At 43.7% G+C, this 23,073-nt stretch overlaps 2 protein-coding genes across 2 annotated transcripts in view; both read left to right on the top strand.

Moving 5' to 3' along the window:
• Positions 1-847: 847 nt before the first annotated feature.
• Positions 848-6,520, top strand: tm4sf5 (transmembrane 4 L six family member 5). The gene is made up of 6 exons (XM_084156003.1): positions 848-1,446; positions 2,678-2,758; positions 3,003-3,145; positions 4,198-4,336; positions 4,535-4,588; positions 5,428-6,520. Exons 1-6 carry the CDS (start codon positions 1,273-1,275, stop codon positions 5,443-5,445), a joined length of 609 nt encoding a protein of 202 aa, XP_084012129.1. The 5' UTR covers positions 848-1,272; the 3' UTR covers positions 5,446-6,520.
• Positions 6,521-21,654: 15,134 nt separating this feature from the next.
• The window catches only part of LOC311112869 (uncharacterized protein C17orf114-like), a 7,055-nt gene continuing 5,636 nt past the window's right edge, over positions 21,655-23,073 (top strand). Inside the window, exon 1 of the mRNA XM_084156008.1 lies at positions 21,655-21,844. The gene's annotated coding sequence lies outside the window, so the exon portion shown is untranslated. The remainder of the gene's footprint in view (positions 21,845-23,073) is intronic.

The raw sequence follows: 23,073 nt of genomic DNA, 5'->3' as shown, positions 1-23,073 counted from the left end.
TTTCATATGATATATTACGAATTACTATTTGTTTTATATGTTACGAATTTGCAAAACGTACAATATGTTACAAATTAGCAAAACGTATGGTATATTACGAATTCTAGCTAGGTGGCTAGGTGGCTAATGTTAGCTAGCTGGCTAATGTTAGCTAGGCTCTGCCTTGTATCAGTTTCTCAGAGTCCCGAGCAGAGTCTTGCAAGCAGGCACAGGTACAAGCAATGTCCCACAGCTGAACCACCGTATTTATCCTGTAGTGTATGTGATTTTAACATTACGGCACTCACACCTGTCTGATGTCCACTGTCATTCACTGTAACATCACTGTAATATACAGTGGACGTCAGAGAAGGTCAGTGTTCTGGATGTCCCATATGGGGGCTACACTCAAGACAGCCTTTCCAGCTGAAGGAGAGCTCCCTGGTCCAGTCCACAGCTGGATGTAAGTACAAGGTGTCCCAACATGTGAGAAATGGTTGGCGTTATTATTACTCTGCACTATGAGACTCAGTAATAAATCCATACCACTATGACATCATTGAGAACACTAATCAAACAAGTCAATTGATACAACAGCCATAAAAATGATGACTTGTTTCCATTGATGATATAAGCTGTCAGGCTGATGAAGTTAGTTGGATTCTAGTATTTTAATGTGAATTTTGCTATCTTCTCCTCTGTGTCATCATTAGTGTGCTTGTGCTTTCCCCTACAAATACCTGTGAGATCGATCAGCCTCCGTTCAGTGAAGGAGAGACAGAATCCCCCGGCCAGTCCACCAACCCCCCTCTCTGTGTTAACAAACCATAAATATCACTGATACCAACAGCCAGAGTACACACATGGGCAGGTATCAAAGGGCAATTCTAGAATTTACTCCTGTTCAGTTCCATTCCACAGGCTGGCAAGGGACCTGTGTTCCACTTCCAGGGGACTATACCAGAACTGAAGGGCTGAAAGAGAAGACTTTAGAAGAATATTTATTGTCCAGCACAGTGGGATATACTGGACACACTGGCTCCTGAGACCAACGACAGCCACGCCATCTCAGCCTCTTCTTCAATTCTCGCTCCTGCTGTGTGTGTCATTCTGTCTTGAGTCGTGAGGTGTCTTTTTCCCACCAAACTTTTCTATCTACAATCTCTTCTCCAGTCTGGGTCTACTTTCCACTGTCTCTGTCTGTGTGTGGCTGTAGATCTCCACTCCTCCTGTCCCTCTGTCATACCCTACCTGCAGTGTCACTGAGCTATCTGGTGACAGTGTAAAGACAGTATGTGTTGCACAGGGAAGTGTTCTCGTCTGGTGGGCCTGATCCTGTTGCCCTCGGCGTTTGCCTGTATCATCTCCAACATCCTCCTGTTCTTCCCCGACGGAAAGCAGCAGGAGAGCAGCCATGTCTCCATGCAGGTCTGGCTCATGGGCGGCCTCATCGGAGGGGGAATATTCGTGAGTATATTGACTGAGCATAGATGGACACCTTTACACCACTCATTCACCTGTACCCTCATGGGAAAAAAGGTTCTACAAAGGGTTCGACCTGGAACCCAAAACGGTTCTTCAAAAGGTTCTCACATGGGGACAGCCGAAGAACACATTTGGAACCCTTTTTTCTAAGAGTGTACAAAGACTACAGGGCTATAGCGGTCATCTTGGGACAGGTCTCCCTTGTAAAAGACATGGAAACACCTGTGTAATAATGTATACATCCCTGGCTGGATAAAGGCATTTCCAGAATGTTTGTATTCTTCAGTGATATAAGTAGAATTTTGGAAGGATTTGGTATGAATAAAGATGAAAGATTATGGCAGAAAAGGAAGAAGAGGTTATGGTTGTTATTCTATTATCACAGACGGAGAGTAAAGGTAACATTGATTAATGGTTGACTATTTAATTACAGTGGGGAACATATTGTACTTCCCTCACTCTATTTGTCCTCCACTCCCAGGATGCATTGTGATACCAAAAGCATAACTCTCTCAAACATTACATCGAACAGAGCCACACTGGCACCAGTACATGCCAGTAGTGGGAAACAGATAGATAGTCAGTTTCCATCATCACTTTTGATATGCCTTGGGCAAAAAACTTTGGTCAGTAGACTACCAAATTGCTGCTATCAGAATATCCACTTTGATGCCCTTGTCAGTGGAAACTAAGCAAGCTGTTTTATATGGGTTTTATACCCTGTGGTATAATAGATAATAGATGTGATGATAAAGACGTTTCAGGGCCTATAACAGGGTGTGTCTTTATTAACAGTGTATTCATTATTATCTGGAGGAAATGTGAACAGCTCTAGTTGTTCAAGCCAACCCACTACTGTACTGTACTGTATGTTAGTATGCCCTCTTACTCCCAATCCCATCCATCCATCCCAGTCAGTCCTTGCCCTTTGGAACGAGAGAAGGAGATTTGATTCAGGATTTGACTAATATTTACGTAGAAGATAAGAGGATACGCGTGCACTGCACTCACAAACACAAATATGCAAGCGCATTCACGCACACACGCGTGCACGCACACACACACACATACTGGAACGTGAGCAAAGAGCTCAAGAAGTACCCATACAATCAAGTGTTTTTTTTTCACAGCAATATTTTCTCGGTGTTTTAGTGCATGTTATGATAGTTGATATGGATGATAAAGGTATCCTGTCTGTCTGTATTCTTTTCAGATGCTGTGCCCCAGCTGTTCGGCTATCAGGGCCGGGGGCAAGGGTTGCTGTGGAAATGGTTGCTGTGGAAACCGTTGCAGAGTGAGTAGGGGGTTTCCACTAGATAGCACAACCACAAAGTCAATATTGGCTATAGCGTAACAATTAATGAAAACAAAAATAAATTAATATAAGGTTAGGGTTAGGCATAAGGTTAGTAGTGTGGAGCAGTTCAGAAAAAAAGAAAAAAAAGCGAAACTCAGGAAATTGATGTAAGTGAAGGAGAGGCAGAAAAGGAGGATATTAAGTGTGTGTGTGTGTGTGTGTGTGTGATTGTCTCCAACAGATGCTGAACTCTGTCTTCTCTGCTGCATTCGGTTTGGTCGGAGCTATCTACTGCACCAGTGTCTCTTCAGCGGGTCTGGCCATTGGACCTAAATGTGAGGTTGCTAGTGGAAAATGGGAATACCCCTTTGAGGACCTACCAGGGTGAGTCTCTCTCTCTCTCTCTCTCTCTCTCTCTCTCTCTCTCTCTCTCTCGCTCGCTCTCTCTCTCTCTCTCTCTCTCTCTCTCTCTCTCTCTCTCTCTCTCTCTCTCTCTCTCTCTCTCTCTCTCTCTCTCTCTCTCTCTCTCTCTCTCTCTCTCTCTCTCTCTCTCTCTCTCTCTCTCTCTCTCTCTCTCTCTCTCTCTCTCTCTCTCTCTCTCTCTCTCTCTCTCTCTCTCTCTCTCTCTCTCTCTCTCTCTCTCTCTCTCTCTCTCTCTCGAAGTGGACATTAATATGCAATTTGGACAACATCCAGTTGATGGCAGAATAGACTAGTGGGTAAGTAGCAGACACCTCAACCCTCAACCCAGATCAGATTCAGTCAGGGAGCATGCGGGCTCTGAATGTTTCAAGACCACCTCAACTAAACTAGGCCCAGGCATGTTGTTTTTCCTGGTCAGGTCACATAGTTAATAACATATCAAACATCTATACGGCATCATGACAGAGTTGCAACAAGTTTATGGTAGAAATAATAAACAGAAGGATGTTGACGTTTCTGTGGTGTACATGCATGAGCATGGAAAGACTCTCTCTTTGTAGTCAGAGCCAAAGATAATGTTGTGGTTGTAGGGAATCAAGTTTGACAGCTGATTACTGAATACATGATAATGACAGATGTCTGCACTGTTTTAACCTGTCCTCCCTTCTGCTACTTACTGAACTGTATCTCTCTTCTCTGGCCATCGTTTCAACTTATCCTCTCTTCACTAAACCTGCCTCTTCATCTTTACTTTCCCTCAATACCTTACTTTCTCCCCTCCGTTCATAATGGATCTATTTGAAACACATTGGACTATGACGCTCCTCTAACCTCCTTTTGCATTCCCTCTCTTCCCTCTTACCCCTAAACCACTCTCGTCCATCCCTGTCCCTTTTCACCCCTTTCTTCCTCCGCATCCCCATTTTCCGTTCTTCCTCTCATTCCTGTCCTCTCTCACATTTTCACCCCCTCCCTCCTCCCATCCCCCTCTCCCCCTTCCCCCTCCTCTATAGTGGGAACAGCAGTTACCTGTTTGACCACTCCCTGTGGGACCTGTGTGTGGCCCCTGCCAATGCAGCCCTGTGGCACCTGGTCCTCTTCTCCATCACGCTGGGACTGGGGGGCCTGCAACTCATCCTCTGTGGCATCCAGGTCAGAGAATTGAATAGAACACATAGCTTTTGTCCCAAATGGCACCCTATTCCCTATATACTAGTGCACTACTTTTGACCAGAACCCTATGGGCCCTGGTCACAAGTAGTTCACTATAAAGGGAATAGGTTGCATTTTGGGACGTAGACATACTTTCATAATGATGCATGTAATTGAATGTATCGCTGTGACATCCAGGTAGTCAACGGCTGCATTGGCTGCTTCTGTGGGGACTGTCGTGACGACAAGGAGGTAAAGAAACAAATTAATCTGATTATCAATTGATTTGAAATGATTGTTGATTAATTAGAAATAATTATATTATATGGCTGACCCAGTGTTTCTGCAGAAGTAATTATGCTGTTGTAATATTTGATAGTTGAGTAGAGGAGTGTTGAGTTTTTGTTCTGAAGTAAAATAATGCCATTTATAAGAAATTGAACATTTACAGAATAGCACAACATATCTGTATAGTTGGGTTAGGTAAGGGTAATGTGAAAGGATTGCACTAAAACCACTCTAACAAGCATACATGAAGGGTTATTATTACCTGAGTACAATCTGATGACCCAACACAATGCACAAGCCTAATAGATTGAAGTCCAGCTCAGCGAAATTCAGGCTAAAATTAATAAATCAATGGGTGGTTAAAGATTAAGCTGAGATTTAGTTGCTGGTTGAACATACAGTAAGAGGAGGTATGTACACAAAGATCCTGTACATTATTATGTTGTGTACCTTTATTCACTCACCTCGCATTCTGTTGCTTCCCAAATGGCACCCTATTTCTTATATAGTGCACTACTTTTGACGAGAGTCATATGGGGCCCTTGTCAAAAGTAGTGCACTATATAGGGAATAGGATGCCATTTGTGATGCAGCCACTTAACCTATGCTTGCAATATATTAATATCCATTGATTCTTGTTGAATCACTGTGTTAAATCAGTGATGTATAAAATATCAAACATTAACGATGGTAACAATATATTAATTACTCTTCTTCCAATAACCACAAAACCCTAAATCTGAGGTTGCCTTTTGAAGAAGTGATTATGAACATGTATAATTGTTTCTGGTTTATTTTTGCAGGATGATGGAGGATTGTGAGATGGAGTGAGAAGAAGTAGAGAGGACTGCCCTGCAATGCCACAGCCTGTCTCCCTGACGACTAGTGCTGAGCGATTAGTGCGTTTTGAGTTCGGTTCAGTTTCGGTTAGATTCTAAAAGATTATCACGGTTTTTGATTTCGGGTTCGATTATATAATACACTATGCGCTATGTGTGTTGAACGCTGTAACAACACAGAATAAAACAATTAATACAAGTCCAATGATGGTAGTGACTGCCCATTACTGCTTATCACTTATTAACCATAATTCTTTCACATTACTTTACTTTAATAACATATTTGTTTTATTTTATTATTTTATTATTTCATTACAAGTCATCATCTCATATAGAGCTGCTGCCTATGCTGTCTGACAAAATCAAAATTTTTTAGTTTTTCAAAGTAAATAAGGCATACTTTTATGACTGCTGAATACCAACTATCATACTTAGATCATGTATTTTCAGGCTCGCGAAGCAAATGCTTTCAATTCCTCTCGACAGCACACACGTTTTCTCTTCTCTGTCTCCCGGTCTCCGTGTCTTGCACCGCACAGACCGGACAAGTTTAAGCGGGCACACAATAGATTATGGTCATTGTAATTAATTACAACGTTTACTGCGCTAAACTATGTCGAATAGTTTAGCTCCCTACTACATCGCACAGTTCGGGCTTGATCTGAATTATCTCTACAGAAATTGCACATTGAGCTCACAGAAAACCCCCGAACCGAGGTCGGTCAATTAGTTGTTTAAAACCAAAGAATAACCGAAATTTCAGTTAATCGCTCAGCACTACTGATGACATACCGGTACCAGGACTGCCAATCACTTACTACACAATTTAAAAAAAAATGCCTATCTGCCAGGAGCTTTCCCTTTTGTGTTTGAAGCATATTGTCTGCTTTTGATATGTTCAAATCAAGCCAATGTGTCATATCAATCATAGTCATTGTAGTTCTTTAATCTCTCAAAACTGCTATGTCATAGTTGTAACTCTTGCCTCTGTTTCATGTGTTGCCCATGGAAACAAAAATACAGTAGGTCATCTGAGGATTCCTCAGGAGTTGCTCAAGTTATTTTCCATTCTTTATTTCATTTCCTTTAAGCAACCATTTCTTTCACATTACCTTTTGTATATTTCTTTGTATAATCACATAAGTCAAAACAATTCAAATAAGCAATACAACTTGGAAAATTAGACATGTTTTTCTGTTATTGGTCAAGTAGTCATTGGTCAAGTAGCCTATGAAGTCTTCGTAATCTGGGTACTGGTAATTCAATACTGGCCAACAGTTAATGACGAAGGCAGACAACTGAGAAGTTCACCTGTATCAAAGTCCTAACCCAACTTAACCCAGAGTTACATAATAGAAAGCAACGAAAAATCCCTTGATTAAGCACAAAAACTGTACATCCTGTAAACTCTGCAGGAATGATTCACTTTAATAACTATGATACGTAAGCAGAATCACTGGTCTGTTTAACCTGTCAATAACTGACCGTTTTTGCAAGGTTGTCAGAAGTGTAGGGAGAGGAAGAGAGAGAAAGAGAGGAGGGATAAAGAGAGAGGAATGAGATAAAGACAGAGATAACTCATTAGTTCTGTTACACACAGGTAGCCAGCTCAAAACTAACAGAAGTGTGTGTCAGGGGCAGGTCAGAGGTCACAGTGACCCCTGTGGTGACTGTAAGAAATGCAGATGGAAAAACTGATGTCAGGGGCTGGAGTGGACTGGAGTGAGTTGATGCTTTCGTGTAGTAGTAGAACAAGATCAGGTTAAGCTCATAATCTTTTGTTGCCATCGAGCAGCTTTGTGGTAATTGTTACCTAACTTTCCAGATAAACACTGTTAGTAGCACTAGAAGGGGATAAATATAGATTCTGTTCTCAAGAAGAAAACAAGCAGAAAGAGAGCGAGAGAAAGAGAAACAGAGAGAGGCTGTTGTATGACCGGCAGACTGACGGGGGAATACTGCACATACTTCAGCCATAACCTGAGAGAAAGGTGTACTCACAAGGGGTAACGAAACCCAAAACCACCCCTGGAAATGCCTGTGACCAAGGTTATGTTCCAATGTCCATGTACTAGGGTGGTTAACGCATAGGATGTATGCCCATTGTAGTGGTATGCTACTGGAACACAGCCAAACACTCCTCCAGAGCTCATTGGGTGGCTGAGGTCCCAGGTAGCCCTCTATTACATAAGACAAGTCAATTGGGTCTCCTATGTCAGGTAGCTCTGTTATAAAATAAGACTAGGCAGGAAAACGTGGGAGAGAAAAGAGAGTGAGAGAATTCTTTGACTGCCACTTCTCATGCGACTTACACACAAACAGAGTGAGACTGAATGAGAGAAGTTAAAGAAAGCTAAAAGAGGACAAAAGAGGTGGAGGAGAGAGAGAGTGAGCAAGAGAGAGGAAATGGACAAACAATTAGAAGGCATTGGCCAGTTTGGTAAGTCGAGTATGAAGCCAATACTTCTTGTGTTTTATACGCATGCATGGAGCACTCACTTACCCCCTGATGTGAATCCATTATTTGCCACTCAACCCCTTATGTCCCGAAAACATCTGCTCTACTCCCCTTCTCACTCCCCGTCTGGCCCAATGAGGCAGACAGAGATATAACAGAACAGAACATAACCAATTATTTAGCCAGGCCTACTGAACCCCTTACCTGACACCCCCCCCCCCCCCCCCCCTTCTCCCATCCAACCAAAAAGGGTTATTCGGCTGTCCCCATAGGAAAACCCTTTGAATAACCTCTTTTGGTTCCAGATAGAACCCTTTTGGTTCTAGGTAGAAAGAGTGTCTGCTAAATGACGTAAATGTCAATGTAAGTAGAACCCTTTTGGGTTCCATGTAGAAGGTTCTACATGGAACCCAAAATAGTTATACCTGGATCCCAAAAGAGTTCACCTGGAACCAGAAGGGTTCTCCTATGGGGACAACTGCAGAACCCTTTTGGAACCTTTTTCTTTAAGAGTGTACTCCCCCTAGACTCTGACTCCCCATCTGGGCTGAGGAGACATAATGGAACGGAGCAAAACAGAACACAACTTGTTTCAACTGGTCACAACAGCTTATACACAACTCAATAGAGTTATGTACATACATCCTACATAAATCATATATAGGCTACTCTTGTTCAGAATAACAGCAAATGACAGAAAGTGAGACGAATGTTATTCTGCTATTCTTTCAACTGTCTTCCTTTCCCTCATGTCCTTTTAACTTATCTCCTTTCCTTTCCCCAGGGATACTATGATGCCAGCAGTCAGCAGATCAGCCACCAAAGAGCTGGTTTGAAACAACAGACCTGGTGCCCAGACCAGGGCTGCTGTACCCAGACACACTAACTCTCACTAAGCATTGACCACCTCTGTAATTACACCCATATGATTACACAACCCAGTCCTGACCCGTGCCAACCATAGGGTGCCAACCCACAGAGTAGACAGACAGACGAAAACAAAGACACAGTGGAGCGGTACGGGACAGGACAGGACAGGATAGGACAGGACAGGACAGGACAGAATAGGAGGGACAGGACAGGACAGGACAGGACAGGACAGGACAGGACAGGACAGGACAGGACAGGACAGGACAGGACAGAATAGGATAGGACAGGACAGGACAGGACAGGACAGGACAGGACAGGACAGGACAGGACAGAATAGGATAGGACAGGACAGGACAGGACAGAATAGGACAGGACAGGACAGGACAGGATAGGACAGGACAGGATAGGACAGGACAGGACAGAGCAGGACAGGATAGGACAGGACGGGACAGGATAGGACAGGACAGGACAGGACAGAGCAGGACAGGATAGGACAGGACGGGACAGGACAGGATGAGACAGGACAGGATGGGACAGGACAGGACAGGACAGGATAGGATAGGACAGGACAGGACAGGACAGGACAGAATAGGACAGGACAGGATAGGACAGGACGGGACAGGACAGGACAGAGCAGGACAGGATAGGACAGGACAGGACAGAGCAGGACGGGACAGGATAGGACAGGACAGGACAGAGCAGGACAGGATAGGACAGGACAGGACAAGATAGGATAGGACAGGACAGGACAGGACAGGACAGGACAGGATAGGATAGGACAGGACAGGACAGGACAGGACAGGACAGGATAGGATATGACAGGACAGGACAGGATAGGATAGGATAGGATAGGACAGGACAGGACAGAGCAGGACAGGATAGGACAGGACGGGACAGGATAGGACAGGACAGGACAGGACAGGACAGAGCAGGACAGGATAGGACAGGACGGGACGGGACAGGACGGGATGGGATGGGACAGGACAGGACAGGACAGGATAGGACAGGACAGGACAGGACAGGTCTGTGCCAACAAGTATTATAGTGTATTGTTTTGTGTATTTGTATGCCGACTTCACAAAATTAATTTCCATGTAAATGGAGAATAAAATATATCGTATCGTGGAGAGGGTATGTATTCTAGATGATCAAAATATGACATTCTTTAAAAGTATGACACTTTAGCCTAAGACAACATTCACAGTATGACCATTGTACAGTACACATCTACTCTCTCTAATATGAAAATGTTCCACTACTTATGTATCTGGGTAGATTATCAAATTCATCCATAACAGATCCTAACATCAAGCTGTTTTGAAATAGAGAAGAGTCTAGATTACCTTTCAAAACTTGTCAATGTCCAAACCAACTACATATTCTGCCTGCTTCTCAAGGATGAGCACCTGTTGTCACCATTACTGTTACTATGATGACATCAGCCAAGCCTCCATATTCTAGACATGTTTGTTAGAGTATGTTGATGCACCGTAAACAGAGATTATACAACAGACATTACATTAGTATCACCGCCACAGCAGCTTCATCATCTAAATGGAGCTCCGAGTACAAAGGAATTTGAGCTATGCTGTAAATAATAAGAAAAAAGCGACAAGAGAGAAAAAGCATGTATGATATTGGTCTTTGACATCATAGTTCTAGGAAACAGTTCTAGGAATATGTTCATAGTTTTAGTAAATAGCTATTTGGTTTGCTGGTTGGTTTTATCATCAACATGTGTTGGTGGTGGCTGGGAGGATCCTATATGGAATGGTTGTCTAGTTCTGGTTTTCTGTTCTATTTGTTCCCAGCACACAAAGGAAGAGCGGTGAGGGTACAAGAAGAGGGGAGAGAGAGTTGGGGACTCATAAATGGGAAGAAAGAGGGAGCGGGGAGGGGAGGGTGGGGAACATCATGTCCTCAAACTGCTGGACACAAGAACCAGCCGAGGGCGACGTCAACCGGCTTGTCCCCCAGGCCCCCTTATCCCGGCCCCCTGCCAAAACCCACAAGAGCCTGGATGTGTGGGAGGGGGAGATGGGGAGAAGTGAGTGAGAAGAGTAAACACATGTTAGACACACAGACCCAGACTTGATCTGACTGGTTTCGTATTAGATTTACTGACTTTGATTCAAATGTTGATCATTTGTTGATCATTGAATAGTATTAGTCCCCCATTTAGTTTACTGCTTTAATATACTGTATAGATACATGAAAATGCCTTTATCAGTCATGCGGTGGTGTTAGGTATGTAGAGCAGATGTATTGTAAGACAGCAGGTTGAAGTTGCTTAGTTGGGCCATCTCTCCATAGGGTGCTAACCCACAGAGTAGACAGAAGGAGGACAACAAAGATACAATGGAGAAGGACAAGACAGGACAGAACAGGACAGGATGAGACAGGACGGGACAGAACAGGACAGGACAGGCAGAACGAGACAGGACGGAACAGGACAGGACGGGACAGGACAGGACAGGACAGGACAGGATAGGACAGGATAGGACAGGACGGGACAGGACAGGACAGAGCAGGGCAGGACAGGACAGGACAGGACAGGGCAGGACAGGACAGGTCTGTGCCAACAGGTATTATAGTGTATTGTTTTGTGTATTTGTATGCCGACTTCACAAAATTAATTTCCAAATTAATGGACGGTAAAGTATATCGTATCGTGCAGAGTATGTTTTCTAGATGATCAAAATATGACATTCTTTAAAAGTATGACACTTTGGCCTAAGACAACATTCACAGTATGACCATTGTACAGTACACATCTACTCTCTCTAATATGAACATGTTCCACTACTTACGTATCTGGGTAGATTATCAAATTCATCCATAACAGATCCTAACATCAAGCTGTTTTGAAATAGAGAAGAGTCTAGATTACCTTTCAAAGCTTGTCAATGTCCAAACCAACTACATATTCTGCCTGCTTCTCAAGGAGGAGCACCTGTTGTCACTATTAATGTTACTATGACGACATCATGAGAGCTTGGGACTAAAAGGTTCTATCTGCATTTGTGTCCTAATGTAGTTATTGACATAGCCTTGTTCTGTTCAATGTTCTCTACCTATATAGTACAATAAATACCCCAATTCCTGTTGTTAAGTTCAAAAGAATACGAGATAGAAATAGCTGACACCATTCAAACCAATGAGGTTTCGGAATATTAACGCCAATTATCTCAGAATCATCTTTTTGCAGATGGAACCTTCTAGTCCCAAGCTCTCGATTCAGCCAGGCCTCCACATTCTAAGCATGTGTGTTACAGTCTGTTGATGCACCATGAATAGAGTTTATACAACAGCATCACATTAGTATCGCCGCCACCGCAGCTTCATCATCTAAATGGAGCGCCGGGTACAGACGAATTTGAGCTATGTTGTAAATAATAAGCAAAAAGCGACAAGAGAGAAAAAACATGTAAACTCAGCAAAAAAAGAAATGTCCCTTTTTCAGGACCCTGTCTTTCAAAGATAATTCGTAAAAATTCAAATAACTTCACAGATCTTCATTGTAAAGGGTTTAAACACTGTTTTCCATGCTTGTTCAATGAACCATAAACAATTAATGAACATGCACCTGTGGAATGGTCGTTAAGACACTAACAGCTTACAGTTGGTAGGCAATTAAGGTCACAGTTTTGAAAACTTAGGACACTAAAGAGGCCTTTCTACTGACTATGAAAAACACCAAAAGAAAGATGCCCAGGGTCCCTGCTCATCTGCGTGAACGTGCCTTAGGGGGAGAGAAAGTGGGAGGAGAGAGAGAGAGTATGAAAAATGTATGCACTCACTAATTGTAAGTTGCTCTGGATAAGAGCGTCTGCTAAATGACTAAAATGTAAAAATGTAAATGCTGCAAGGAGGCATGAGGACTTCAGATGTGGCCAGGGCAATAAATTGCAATGTCCGTACTGTGAGATGCCTAAGACAGCGCTACAGGGAGACAGGACGGACAGCTGATCGTCCTCGCAGTGGCAGACCACGTGTAACAACACCTGCACAGGATCGGTACATCCGAACATCACACCTGCTGGACAGGTACAGGATGGCAACAACAACTGCCAGAGTTACACCAGGAATGCACAATCCCTCCATCAGTGCTCAGACTGTCCTCAATAGGCTGAGAGAGGCTGGACTGAGGGCTTGTAGGCCTGTTGTAAGGTAGGTCCTCACCAGACATCACCGACAACAACGTCGCCTATGGGCACAAACCCACCATCGCTGGACCAGACAGGACTGGCAAAAAGTGCTCTTCACTGACGAGTCGCGGTTTTGTCTCACCAGGGGTGATGGTCGGATTCGCGTTTATCGTCGAAGGAATGAGCGTTACACCGAGGCCTGTACTCTGGAGCGGGGTCGATTTGGAGGTGGAGGGTCCGTCATGGTCTGGGGCGGTGTGTCACAGCATCATCGGACTTAGCTTGTTGTCATTGCAGGCAATCTCAATGCTGTGCGTTACAGGGAAGACATCCTCCTCCCTCATGTGGTACCCTTGCTGCAGGCTCATCCTGACATGACCCTCCAGCATGACAATGCCACCAGCCATACTGCTCGTTCTGTGCGTGATTTCCTGCAAGACAAGAATGTCAGTGTTCTGCCATGGCCAGCGAAGAGCCCAGATCTCAATCACATTGAGCATGTCTGGGACCTGTTGGATCATTCCCCCCAGAAATGTCCGGGAACTTGCAGGTGCCTTGGTGGAAGAGTGGGGTAACATCTCACAGCAAGAACGAGCAAATATGGTGCAGTCCATGAGGAGGAGATGCACTGCAGTACTTAATGCAGCTGGTGGCCACACCAGATACTGACTGTTACTGTTGATTTTGTTCAGGGACACATTATTCAATTTCTGTTAGTCACATGTCTGATGTCTGTGGAACTTGTTCAGTTTATGTCTCAGTTGTTGAATCTTGCTATGTTCATACAAATATTTACACATGTTAAGTTTGCTGAAAATAAACGCAGTTGACAGTGAGTTTCTTTTTTTTTCTGAGTTTATGATATTGGTGTTAGACATCATAGTTCTAGGAAACAGTTCAAGGAATATGTACATTGTTTTAGTAAATAGTTATTTGGTTTGCTGGTTGGTTGGTTCAAAGAAAATACAATTGTATTGGTCACATGCGCTGAATACAACAGGTGTAGACTTTACAGTAAAATGCTTACTTACGAGCCCATTCCCAACCGTGCAGAGTTAGAAAGTATGACAAATATTTGCACCAGAAAAATGAGTACAATAAAAACAATAATGCGGTGAGGGTACAAGAAGAGGGGAGAGAGAGTTGGGGACTGAGGAGGATGTAATGGAGCAGAAGGGACAGTGAGAGGAGAGGGAGGAGGAGAGAAAGTGGGAGGGGAGAGAGTTGGAGACTCTTAAATGTAAAGAAAGAGGGATTGGGGAAGGGAGGGAGGGGGACATCATGTCCTCAAGCTGCTGGACACAGGAACCAGCCGAGGGCGACGTCAACCGGCTTGTCCCCCAGGCCCCCTTATCCCGGCCCTCTGCCAAAACCCACAACAGCCTGAATGTGTGGAAAGTTGGGAACATCTTGAGGTCTGAAGGAGGAGGAGGAGGAGGAGGAGGAGGAGGAGGAGGAGGAGGCGTGGAGTGGGAGAGAAGTGAGTGAGAAGAGTAAACACATGTTAGACACACAGGCCCAGACTTGATCTGACTAGTTTCATATCTGAATTACTGGCTTTGATTCAAATGTTGATCATTTGTTGATCATTGAATAGCATTAGTCCCCCCATTTAGTTTACTGCATTTGGCATACTGTATAGATAAATGAAAATGCCCTTATCAGTCATGCGGTGGTGTTAGATACAGTGGGGAGAACAAGTATTTGATACACTGCCGATTTTGCAGGTTTTCCTACTTACAAAGCATGTAGAGGTCTGTAATATTTATCATAGGTACACTTCAACTGTGAGAGACGGAATCTAAAACAATAATCCAGAAAATCACATTGTATGATTTTTAAGTAAATAATTTGCATTTTATTGCATGACATAAGTATTTGATACATCAGAAAAGCAGAACTTAATATTTGGTACAGAAACCTTTGTTTGCAATTACAGAGATCATACGTTTTCTGTAGGTCTTGACCAGGTTTGCACACACTGCAGCAGGGATTTTGGCCCACTCCTCCATACAGACCTTCTCCAGATCCTTCAGGTTTCGGGGCTGTCGCTGGACAATACAGACTTTCAGCTCCCTCCAAATATTTTCTATTGGGTTCAGGTCTGGAGACTGGCTAGGCCACTCCAGGACCTTGAGATGCTTCTTACGGAGCCACTCCTTAGTTGCCCTGGCTGTGTGTTTCGGGTCATTGTCATGCTGGAAGACCCAGCCACGACCCATCTTAAATGCTCTTACTGAGGGAAGGAGGTTGTTGGCCAAGATCTCGCGATACATGGCCCCATCCATCCTCCCCTCAATATGGTGCAGTCGTCCTGTCCCCTTTGCAGAAAAGCATCCCCAAAGAATGATGTTTCCACCTCCATGCTTCACGGTTGGGATGGTGTTCTTGGGGTTGTACTCATCCTTCTTCTTCCTCCAAACACGGCGAGTGGAGTTTAGACCTAAAAGCTCTATTTTTGTCTCATCAGACCACATGACCTTCTCCCATTCCTCCTCTGGATCATCCAGATGGTCATTGGCAAACTTCAGACGGGCCTGGACATGCGCTGGCTTGAGCAGGGGGACCTTGCGTGCGCTGCAGGATTTTAATCCATGACGGCGTAGTGTGTTACTAATGGTTTTCTTTGAGACTGTCGTCCCAGCTCTCTTCAGGTCCTTGACCAGGTCCTGCCGTGTAGTTCTGGGCTGATCCCTCACCTTCCTCATGATCATTGATGCCCCACGAGGTGAGATCTTGCATGGAGCCCCAGACCGAGGGTGATTGACCGTCATCTTGAACTTCTTCCATTGTCTAATAATTGCGCCAACAGTTGTTGCCTTCTCACCAAGCTGCTTGCCTATTGTCCTGTAGCCCATCCCAGCCTTGTGCAAGTCTACAATTTTATCCCTGATGTCCTAACACAGCTCTCTGGTCTTGGCCATTGCGGAGAGGTTGGAGTCTGTTTGATTGAGTGTGTGGACAGGTGTCTTTTATGCAGGTAACGAGTTCAAACAGGTGCAGTTAATATAGGTAATGAGTGGAGAACAGGAGGGCTTCTTAAAGAAAAACGAACAGGTCTGTGAGAGCCGGAATTCTTACTGGTTGGTAGGTGATCAAATACTTATGTCATGCAATAAAATGCAAATTAATTACTTAAAAATCATACAATTTGATTTTCTGGATTTTGGTTTTAGATTCCGTCTCTCACAGTTGAAGTGTACCTATGATAAAAATGACAGACCTCTACATGCTTTGTAAGTAGGAAAACCTGCAAAATCGGCAGTGTATCAAATAGTTGTTCTCCCCACTGTATATACAGCAGATGTATTGTAAGACAGCAGGTCGAAGTTGCTTAGTTGGGACATCTCTCTATTCCCTGTATAGTGCACTACTTTAAACCAGAGTCTTGGTCAAAAGTAGTGCACTACAGTATGAAGGGGATAGGGTGCCATTTGAGACAATAACACCCACACAGAGTCTCCCCTCATAAAGTCACTGTGTAAACCATTATAAAACTGTCCATAGCAGGTTCATTTTTTATTTGTATTTTATTTAACCTTTATTTAACCAGGTAAGCCAGTTGAGAACACGTTCTCATTTACAACTGCGACCTGGCCAAGATAAAGCAAAGCAGTGCGATAAAAACAACAACACAGAGTTACCCACTGCAAAAACAAAACATAAAGTCAAAAATACAACAGAAAATATATATACAGTGTGTGCAAATGTAGCAAGTTATGGAGGTAAGGCAATAAATAGGCTATAGTGAAAAATTATTACAATTAGTATTAACACTGGAATGATAGATGTGCAAGAGATTATGTGCAAATAGAGATACTGGGGTTCAAATGAGCAAAATAAATAACAATATAGGGATGAGGTAGTTGGGTGGGCTAATTTCAGATGGGCTGTGTACAGGTACAGTGATCGGTAAGGTGCTCTGACAACTGATGCTTAAAGTTAGTGAGGGAGATAAGAGTCTCCAGCTTCAGAGATTTTTGCAATTCGTTCCAGTCATTGGCAGCAGAGAACTAGAAGGAATGGCAGCCAAAGGAGGTGTTGGCTTTGGGGATGACCAGTGAGATATACCTGCTGGAGCGCATACTACGGGTGGGTGTTGCTATGGTGTCTAATGAGCCTATAAGGCGATTTGCCTAGCAGTGAGTTATAGATGGCCTGGAGCCAGTGGGTTTGACGACGAACATGTAATGAGGACCAGCCAACAAGAGTGTACAGGTCACAGTGGTGGGTAGTGTATGAGGCTTTGGAGACAAAACGGATGGCACTGTGATAGACTACATCCAATTTGCTGAGTAGAGTGTTGGAGGCTATTTTGTAAATGACATCGCCGAAGTCAAGGATCGGTAGGATAGTCAGTTTTACGAGGGCATGTTTGGCAGCATGAGTGAAGGAGGCTTTGTTGCGAAATAGGAAGCAGATTCTGGATTTAACTTTGGATTGGAGATTCTTAATGTGAGTCTGGAAGGAGAGTTTACAGTCTAACCAGACACCTAGGTATTTGTAGTAGTCCACATACTCTAGGTCAGACCCGTCGAGAGTAGTGATTCTAGTCGGGTGGGCGGGTGCCAGCAGCGTTCGATTGAAGAGCATGCATTTAGTTTTACTAGAGTTTAAGAGCAGTTGGAGGCTACTGAAGGAGTGTTGTATGGCATTGAAGCTCGTTTGGAGGTTTGTTAACACAGTGTCCAATGAAGGGCCAGATGTATACAAAATGGTGTCGTCTGCGTAGAGGTGGATCTGAGAGTCACCAGCAGCAAGAGCGACATCATTGATATACACGGAGAAAAGACTCGGCCCAAGAATTGAACCCTGTGGCACCCCCATAGAGACTGCCATAGGTCCAGACAACAGGCCCTCCGATTTGACACATTGAACTCTATCTGAGAAGTAGTTGGTGAACCAGGTGAGGCAGTCATTTGAGAAACCAAGGCTATTTAGTCTGCCAATAAGAATGTGATGGTTGACAGAGTCGAAAGCCTTGGCCAGGTCGATGAAGACGGCTGCACAGTACTGTCTATTTTCGATCGCGGTTATAATATCGTTTAGGACCTTGAGCGTGGCTGAAGTGCACCCATGACCAGCTCGGAAACCGGATTGCATAGCAGCGAAGGTACGGTGGGATTCGAAATGGTCGGTGATCTGTTTGTTAACTTGGCTTTCAAAAACTTTCGAAAGGCAGGGCAGGATGGATATAGGTCTGTAACAGTTTGGATCTAGAGTGTCACCCCCTTTGAAGAGGGGGATGACCGCGGCAGCTTTCCAATCTCTGGGGATCTCAGACATTACGAAAGAGAGGTTGACCAGGCTAGTAATAGGGGTTGTGACAATTTCGGTGGCTAGTTTTAGAAAGAAAGGGTCCAGATTGTCTAGCCCAGCTGATTTGTAGGGGTCCAGATTGTGCAGCTCTTTCAGAACATCAACTGTCTGTATTTGTGTGAAGGAGAAGCGGAGGGGGCATGGGCAAGTTGCAGTGGAGGGTGCAGAGCTGTTGGCCGGGGTAGTGGTAGCCAGGTGGAACGCATGGCCAGCCGTAGCAAAATGCTTGTTGAAATTCTCGATTATTGAAGATTTATCGGTGGTGATAGTGTTTCCTAGCCTCAGTGCAGTGGGCAGCTGGGAGGAAGTGCTCTTTCATAACCTCTCTATGGAAATGACTCCAGTGTCAAGTAGCACTGCCTTTGTCATTGGCTTGTAACACGTTACCCTCCCTTGTGCCACATATTTATGTTACAACAGTGCTATTCTTATCCTGACTGAGGGTAGTGGAATCATGATGCCAGTGCTGGCAGATGTGAAATAAATAGCTGAGGGGTCAAATATTCGCAGTGGATGATGTAAGTCTTTTCATATCTGTTTTTCTTTTCTCCTCTCCATCTGGCATCCGATATCTGATTGGTCGCCCAGCTGAGTGTATCTGATGTCACAATGAGACTCTGAGCCAATCGCAGTGTGGTTTGAGTGGAGTCCTCTTATCTCAGTTGTTGATATATTGGATGTCATACACTAACTATAATGACTGTGGTTTTGCTCGATACGGCACCTATTCTATTTCCTAGATAGTGCACTACTTTTGACCAGACTCTGATCAAAAGTAGTGCACTATATAGGGAATATGGTGTCATTTCGGACACAACCGCTGTGATTCCTTCAGATCAATGGAACCACCAATTTAAACAAAAAAACTCTTCTCCTTACAAGGAGAAGAACCTGCAGGGCTTTCCCTATATACAAGCAACATAGGAATGGCTTTCTTCCTGCACAGAACAATGTAATACTGGGAAAACATTGCTTGGGGGTGTTTGGAGTTGAAGAGAGTCTTCAGCTACTGCTTTTCTGCCAACTGCCACTTCCTTCTTTGCTTCCATGTGTTATGGTCTGTATCTCAAATGGCACCCTATTCCCTACATTAATGCACTACTTTTGACCAGGGCCTACAGGGCCCATAGGGCTCTGGTAAAAAGTAGTGCACTATGTAGGGAATAGGGTACCATTTGGGATGCAGTTCAAACACCATAAAGAATCAATTTAATTTAGAATAAGAGCATTTTCACCTCATTCTATGACCAGCAAACAAAGTCTGACATACTTAGGTGAGCTAATGATTGACTAGGAGCTGGCACTACCTGGAGACGACGGTCCACTTCACTGATGTACCACTGCATCACACATTCAGAGAGAAAGAGAGAGGGAGGGAGAGAGAGAGAGAAAGAGAGAGAGAAAGAGAGAGAGAGAGAGAGAGAGAGAGAGAGAGAGAGAGAGAGAGAGCGAGAGAGAGAGAGAGAGAGAGAGAGAGAGAGAGAGCGAGAGAGACAGAGACAGAGAGAGAGAGAGAGAGACAGAGAAAGAGAAAGATAGAGAAAGAGAGAGAGGGCAGAGAGTGAGACAGATAGAGACACACACACAAATAGAGACGGGGGGGCAGAGAGAGACAGAGAAAGAGAGAGAGAGAGAGAGAGAGTGAGAGAGAGAGAGAGAGAGAGAGAGAGAGAGAGAGAGAGAGAGAGAGAGAGAGAGAGAGAGAGAGGGAGAGAGGGAGAGTAGAGAGAGAGAGAGAGAGAGAGAGAGAGAGAGAGAGAGAGAGAGAGAGAGAAGGAGAGAGAGATGAGTGATGCTAAGGGTGTACCATATACTGTAAAGTTGCTGTGAAATGTACAACAGGTGTAGATGTTACCTCAATATACAGTGTATTGCTGATCTCAATATAACCCTGTATTCCTTTATATCTGTTGCTATATAAAAGAGTGGTGGAACTATAGTGTCATTCTGCCTGTTGCCCGGGCTACTGCTGGTCACTCTGAATTCTAATCACTCTCCCTCCCTCTGTAGTTTGTCCCAGTAACTTTCCACCAGACGGGGTAAGTCTATGTCCTCACACAGTGAGACAGAAGCCCTGGCTGGATAAACCATAAGCCTGTTAAAGGTTTGCATGCAAAGCTAATAAACAAGCAATAACATAAACATTTCAACAGGTCACACATAGCTGACCAAAGATCATCATAATGCATCATTATACCAGAGATGATGTGATGCCATTCCTTTAAAGGTGCGTTTGGTTGAGAGCGACAACTCTTGGAAGATTAGCAACAATTCATCATCACATGTATGTATTAAACGTTAACAGCCTTTTAAGTCACTGTTTAGATAGCTGTGTGAGGGCCACGGTGAAAATACACAGCCTCCACTTCTGCATTCCTCCTCTCCTCCTCTCCACCACTCCTCCTCCTCTCCTTCGTCCCCCCTCTCCTCCACTCACTCAAGCGTTTCAGAACACGGAGAGTGTTTATACAACTCGTTCAGTTAGCTTCTGTTTTGACTTGATGCAGAGATGGACTCCAAGTTTGTTTCCAAGTAAACACCCTCGCGTCACGTCACGACAGGATGCCACGGATCCAAAGGTACCGGCCTGGCTGGCTGGTGTATACAGACCATAGGATTCATGGAAACTAGGAGGGAAACAAACTCTACCTGTCTGTGCTTACTGGGCCAGTTGTGAATCGGCTGAGAGGAGAGGACTGAGTTGGTAACTGGGTATAGGGGTTATAGGGGAATATTCATGCTGGCACAATTATGTGGTCTCCAACGTTTGACGAACATTTTATAATATTACCTATTTAAATGTACTTTCAAGTGGATTACGCAGGATCCAAAAGCAAAAATTAATGAGCGAGATCAAGTGAGAGAGAGAGAGAGAGAGAAAGAGAAAGAGAGACATGGAGTTGGTTATCTCTCTTTTGCTCTCTCATTTCACACTCTTCTCTTTCATTCCCACGTTCATTAATTTATCTCTCCAGTCATTAATTCACATGCAGATCACCAATTCACTCAATGCACTAATGAATTCCCAATTATCCCCTACTCACCTAACCACTGCTCTGATTAGTCTCTGTGAGTGGGACTTCATAAGTACCATTTGAAAAACACCAATAATGTTTTGTTTCACTGCAGTTTTATATAATTTCATGGTCATATTCATACCATGTCAATATACAGGCAGGCCTAATCAATGACATATAGGTCCAATGAAAGGGGATGTGTGTTTGTTTACCTTCTGGGCTCTCTATAGGCTGTGGAAGACATAGAGAAAAGGAGGGAGGAGGGAGAGTGAGGGAGAGAGGGAGGCGTTTCTCGTGGACATGCTCTAGGGATTAGCTATTTAAAGTTCAGGCGCTCCACAAACCTTTCCATGTAGCCATCCAGTGCACCGACCAACCGCGCATTTGGAACAGAACGCTCGCCCCGCGACAGTTGGCCATTGAACTGACATCAGATAGTCTACCAAGCAAAGTTGCAAACGGTGAATTTACCATTGAATTGGAACCAGTAGTCCGATATGGTAGGATAGGTAGCCTACTTGAAAATTACGCATTGTTCTTCAAGATCTGCAAAGTTGCAGCTACATAAGGTAGGTTATCTTGCTTCTCTTTATGTTAAAACGTGCGTTTGTTATTTATTTCACTGTAGTGCACTTTTGAGGAGAAATGTAATGAATTTACAGCAGAAAATACAACACATAGATAAAGACCAAAAACCTACTGTTATTGAAAACGAACTTGCCTCTGAGAGAGGGAGCTGGCCTGCGGGCTGTGGGGCTGTTTACTTGGCGGTAGTAGATGTGTAGGTGTGTCTGGGTGGGAGGGTCCCATGAGAGCCGCAATAACAAGTCTGTGCGTTTTTCTGTATAGCCTGCCTCAAATTGAGAACGGCAAGCATAAACCTTACTCAAGCTTCATCATAGGCTTAACAGTGCACATTGTTTAGTGTTTTTGTTGACTTAAATATTTGTCTGCATCATTTGGCATTTAGACCTGGGCCCGTATTCATAAAGCTCTCAGAGAAGGATAATCTAAAAGGCAAAACTGACCGTAGATAAGCACTCCTTCTCTGAGATGATTAATGAATACATGGAGTCTGCATGGATATCAGACAATACAATCTTAGTTAAAACGGACTCTTTCTACTCAACTCCAGATGACTCCAAACAATGTAGTTTATGTACGACATGTTATTGAGGCAGAGAATGATTTATGAATGAATAGACTTCCTGTCAGTAGGCTACTGTCAGCACTCCTTCTTCCACGGTGATGTAAACACACTCCTATATTTATTATTTACATCCACACCCTCTCCTCTCGGCTTTCAGACAAACAGTTTGAATGGAAACAAATTCTGGTACTGCCAGACCTGGGTTCAAATACTATTTGAAGTATCTCATTAATTTCACATACATTTCGAAGTAAGTATTCAGATATGTTTTATTTGAAAAGACAAGTAGTTAAATATTGGAATGTATTTGGAAATACACTTGGAAAGTATTGGCATGTATTTGAAAATACACTCCCATGCATGTAATCCAGGTATTTGAAAATAATATTTGAAATAATTATTTGAAAATACTTTCAAATAGGCTATTTATAGGAAATCATCTGAAAATACTTTAAAATACTTCCAATAGAAGCAACTAATTGGGGCCACTTTATTTGAGAATAGTAAAATACACAGAAAATAAGTATTTAAATAACACATAATCACATACACATGGTTACTGCTCAGTGCTCAGGAATCCAGTTGGGCATCTCGTTTTCCATCATGAGATAGAGAGGTGGGGGGAGAGAGGTGGGGGGAGGGAGGTGG

Source organism: Coregonus lavaretus, assembly GCF_964263955.1.
Source record: "Coregonus lavaretus genome assembly, chromosome: 39".
Taxonomy (NCBI): domain Eukaryota; kingdom Metazoa; phylum Chordata; class Actinopteri; order Salmoniformes; family Salmonidae; genus Coregonus; species Coregonus lavaretus.
The sequence above is the reverse complement of the archived record's forward strand: the minus strand, read 5'-3'. Positions and strand labels throughout refer to the sequence as shown.

Bases quoted from the DNA above. Each gene is read 5' to 3' on its own strand.
- tm4sf5 (XM_084156003.1), top strand. From the start codon at position 1,273: ATGTGTTGCACAGGGAAGTGTTCTCGTCTGGTGGGCCTGATCCTGTTG. The intron at 2,759-3,002 runs GTGAGTAGGGGG...TGTCTCCAACAG, and splicing joins GCTGTGGAAACCGTTGCAGA to ATGCTGAACTCTGTCTTCTC. The intron at 3,146-4,197 runs GTGAGTCTCTCT...CCTCCTCTATAG, and splicing joins CCCTTTGAGGACCTACCAGG to TGGGAACAGCAGTTACCTGT.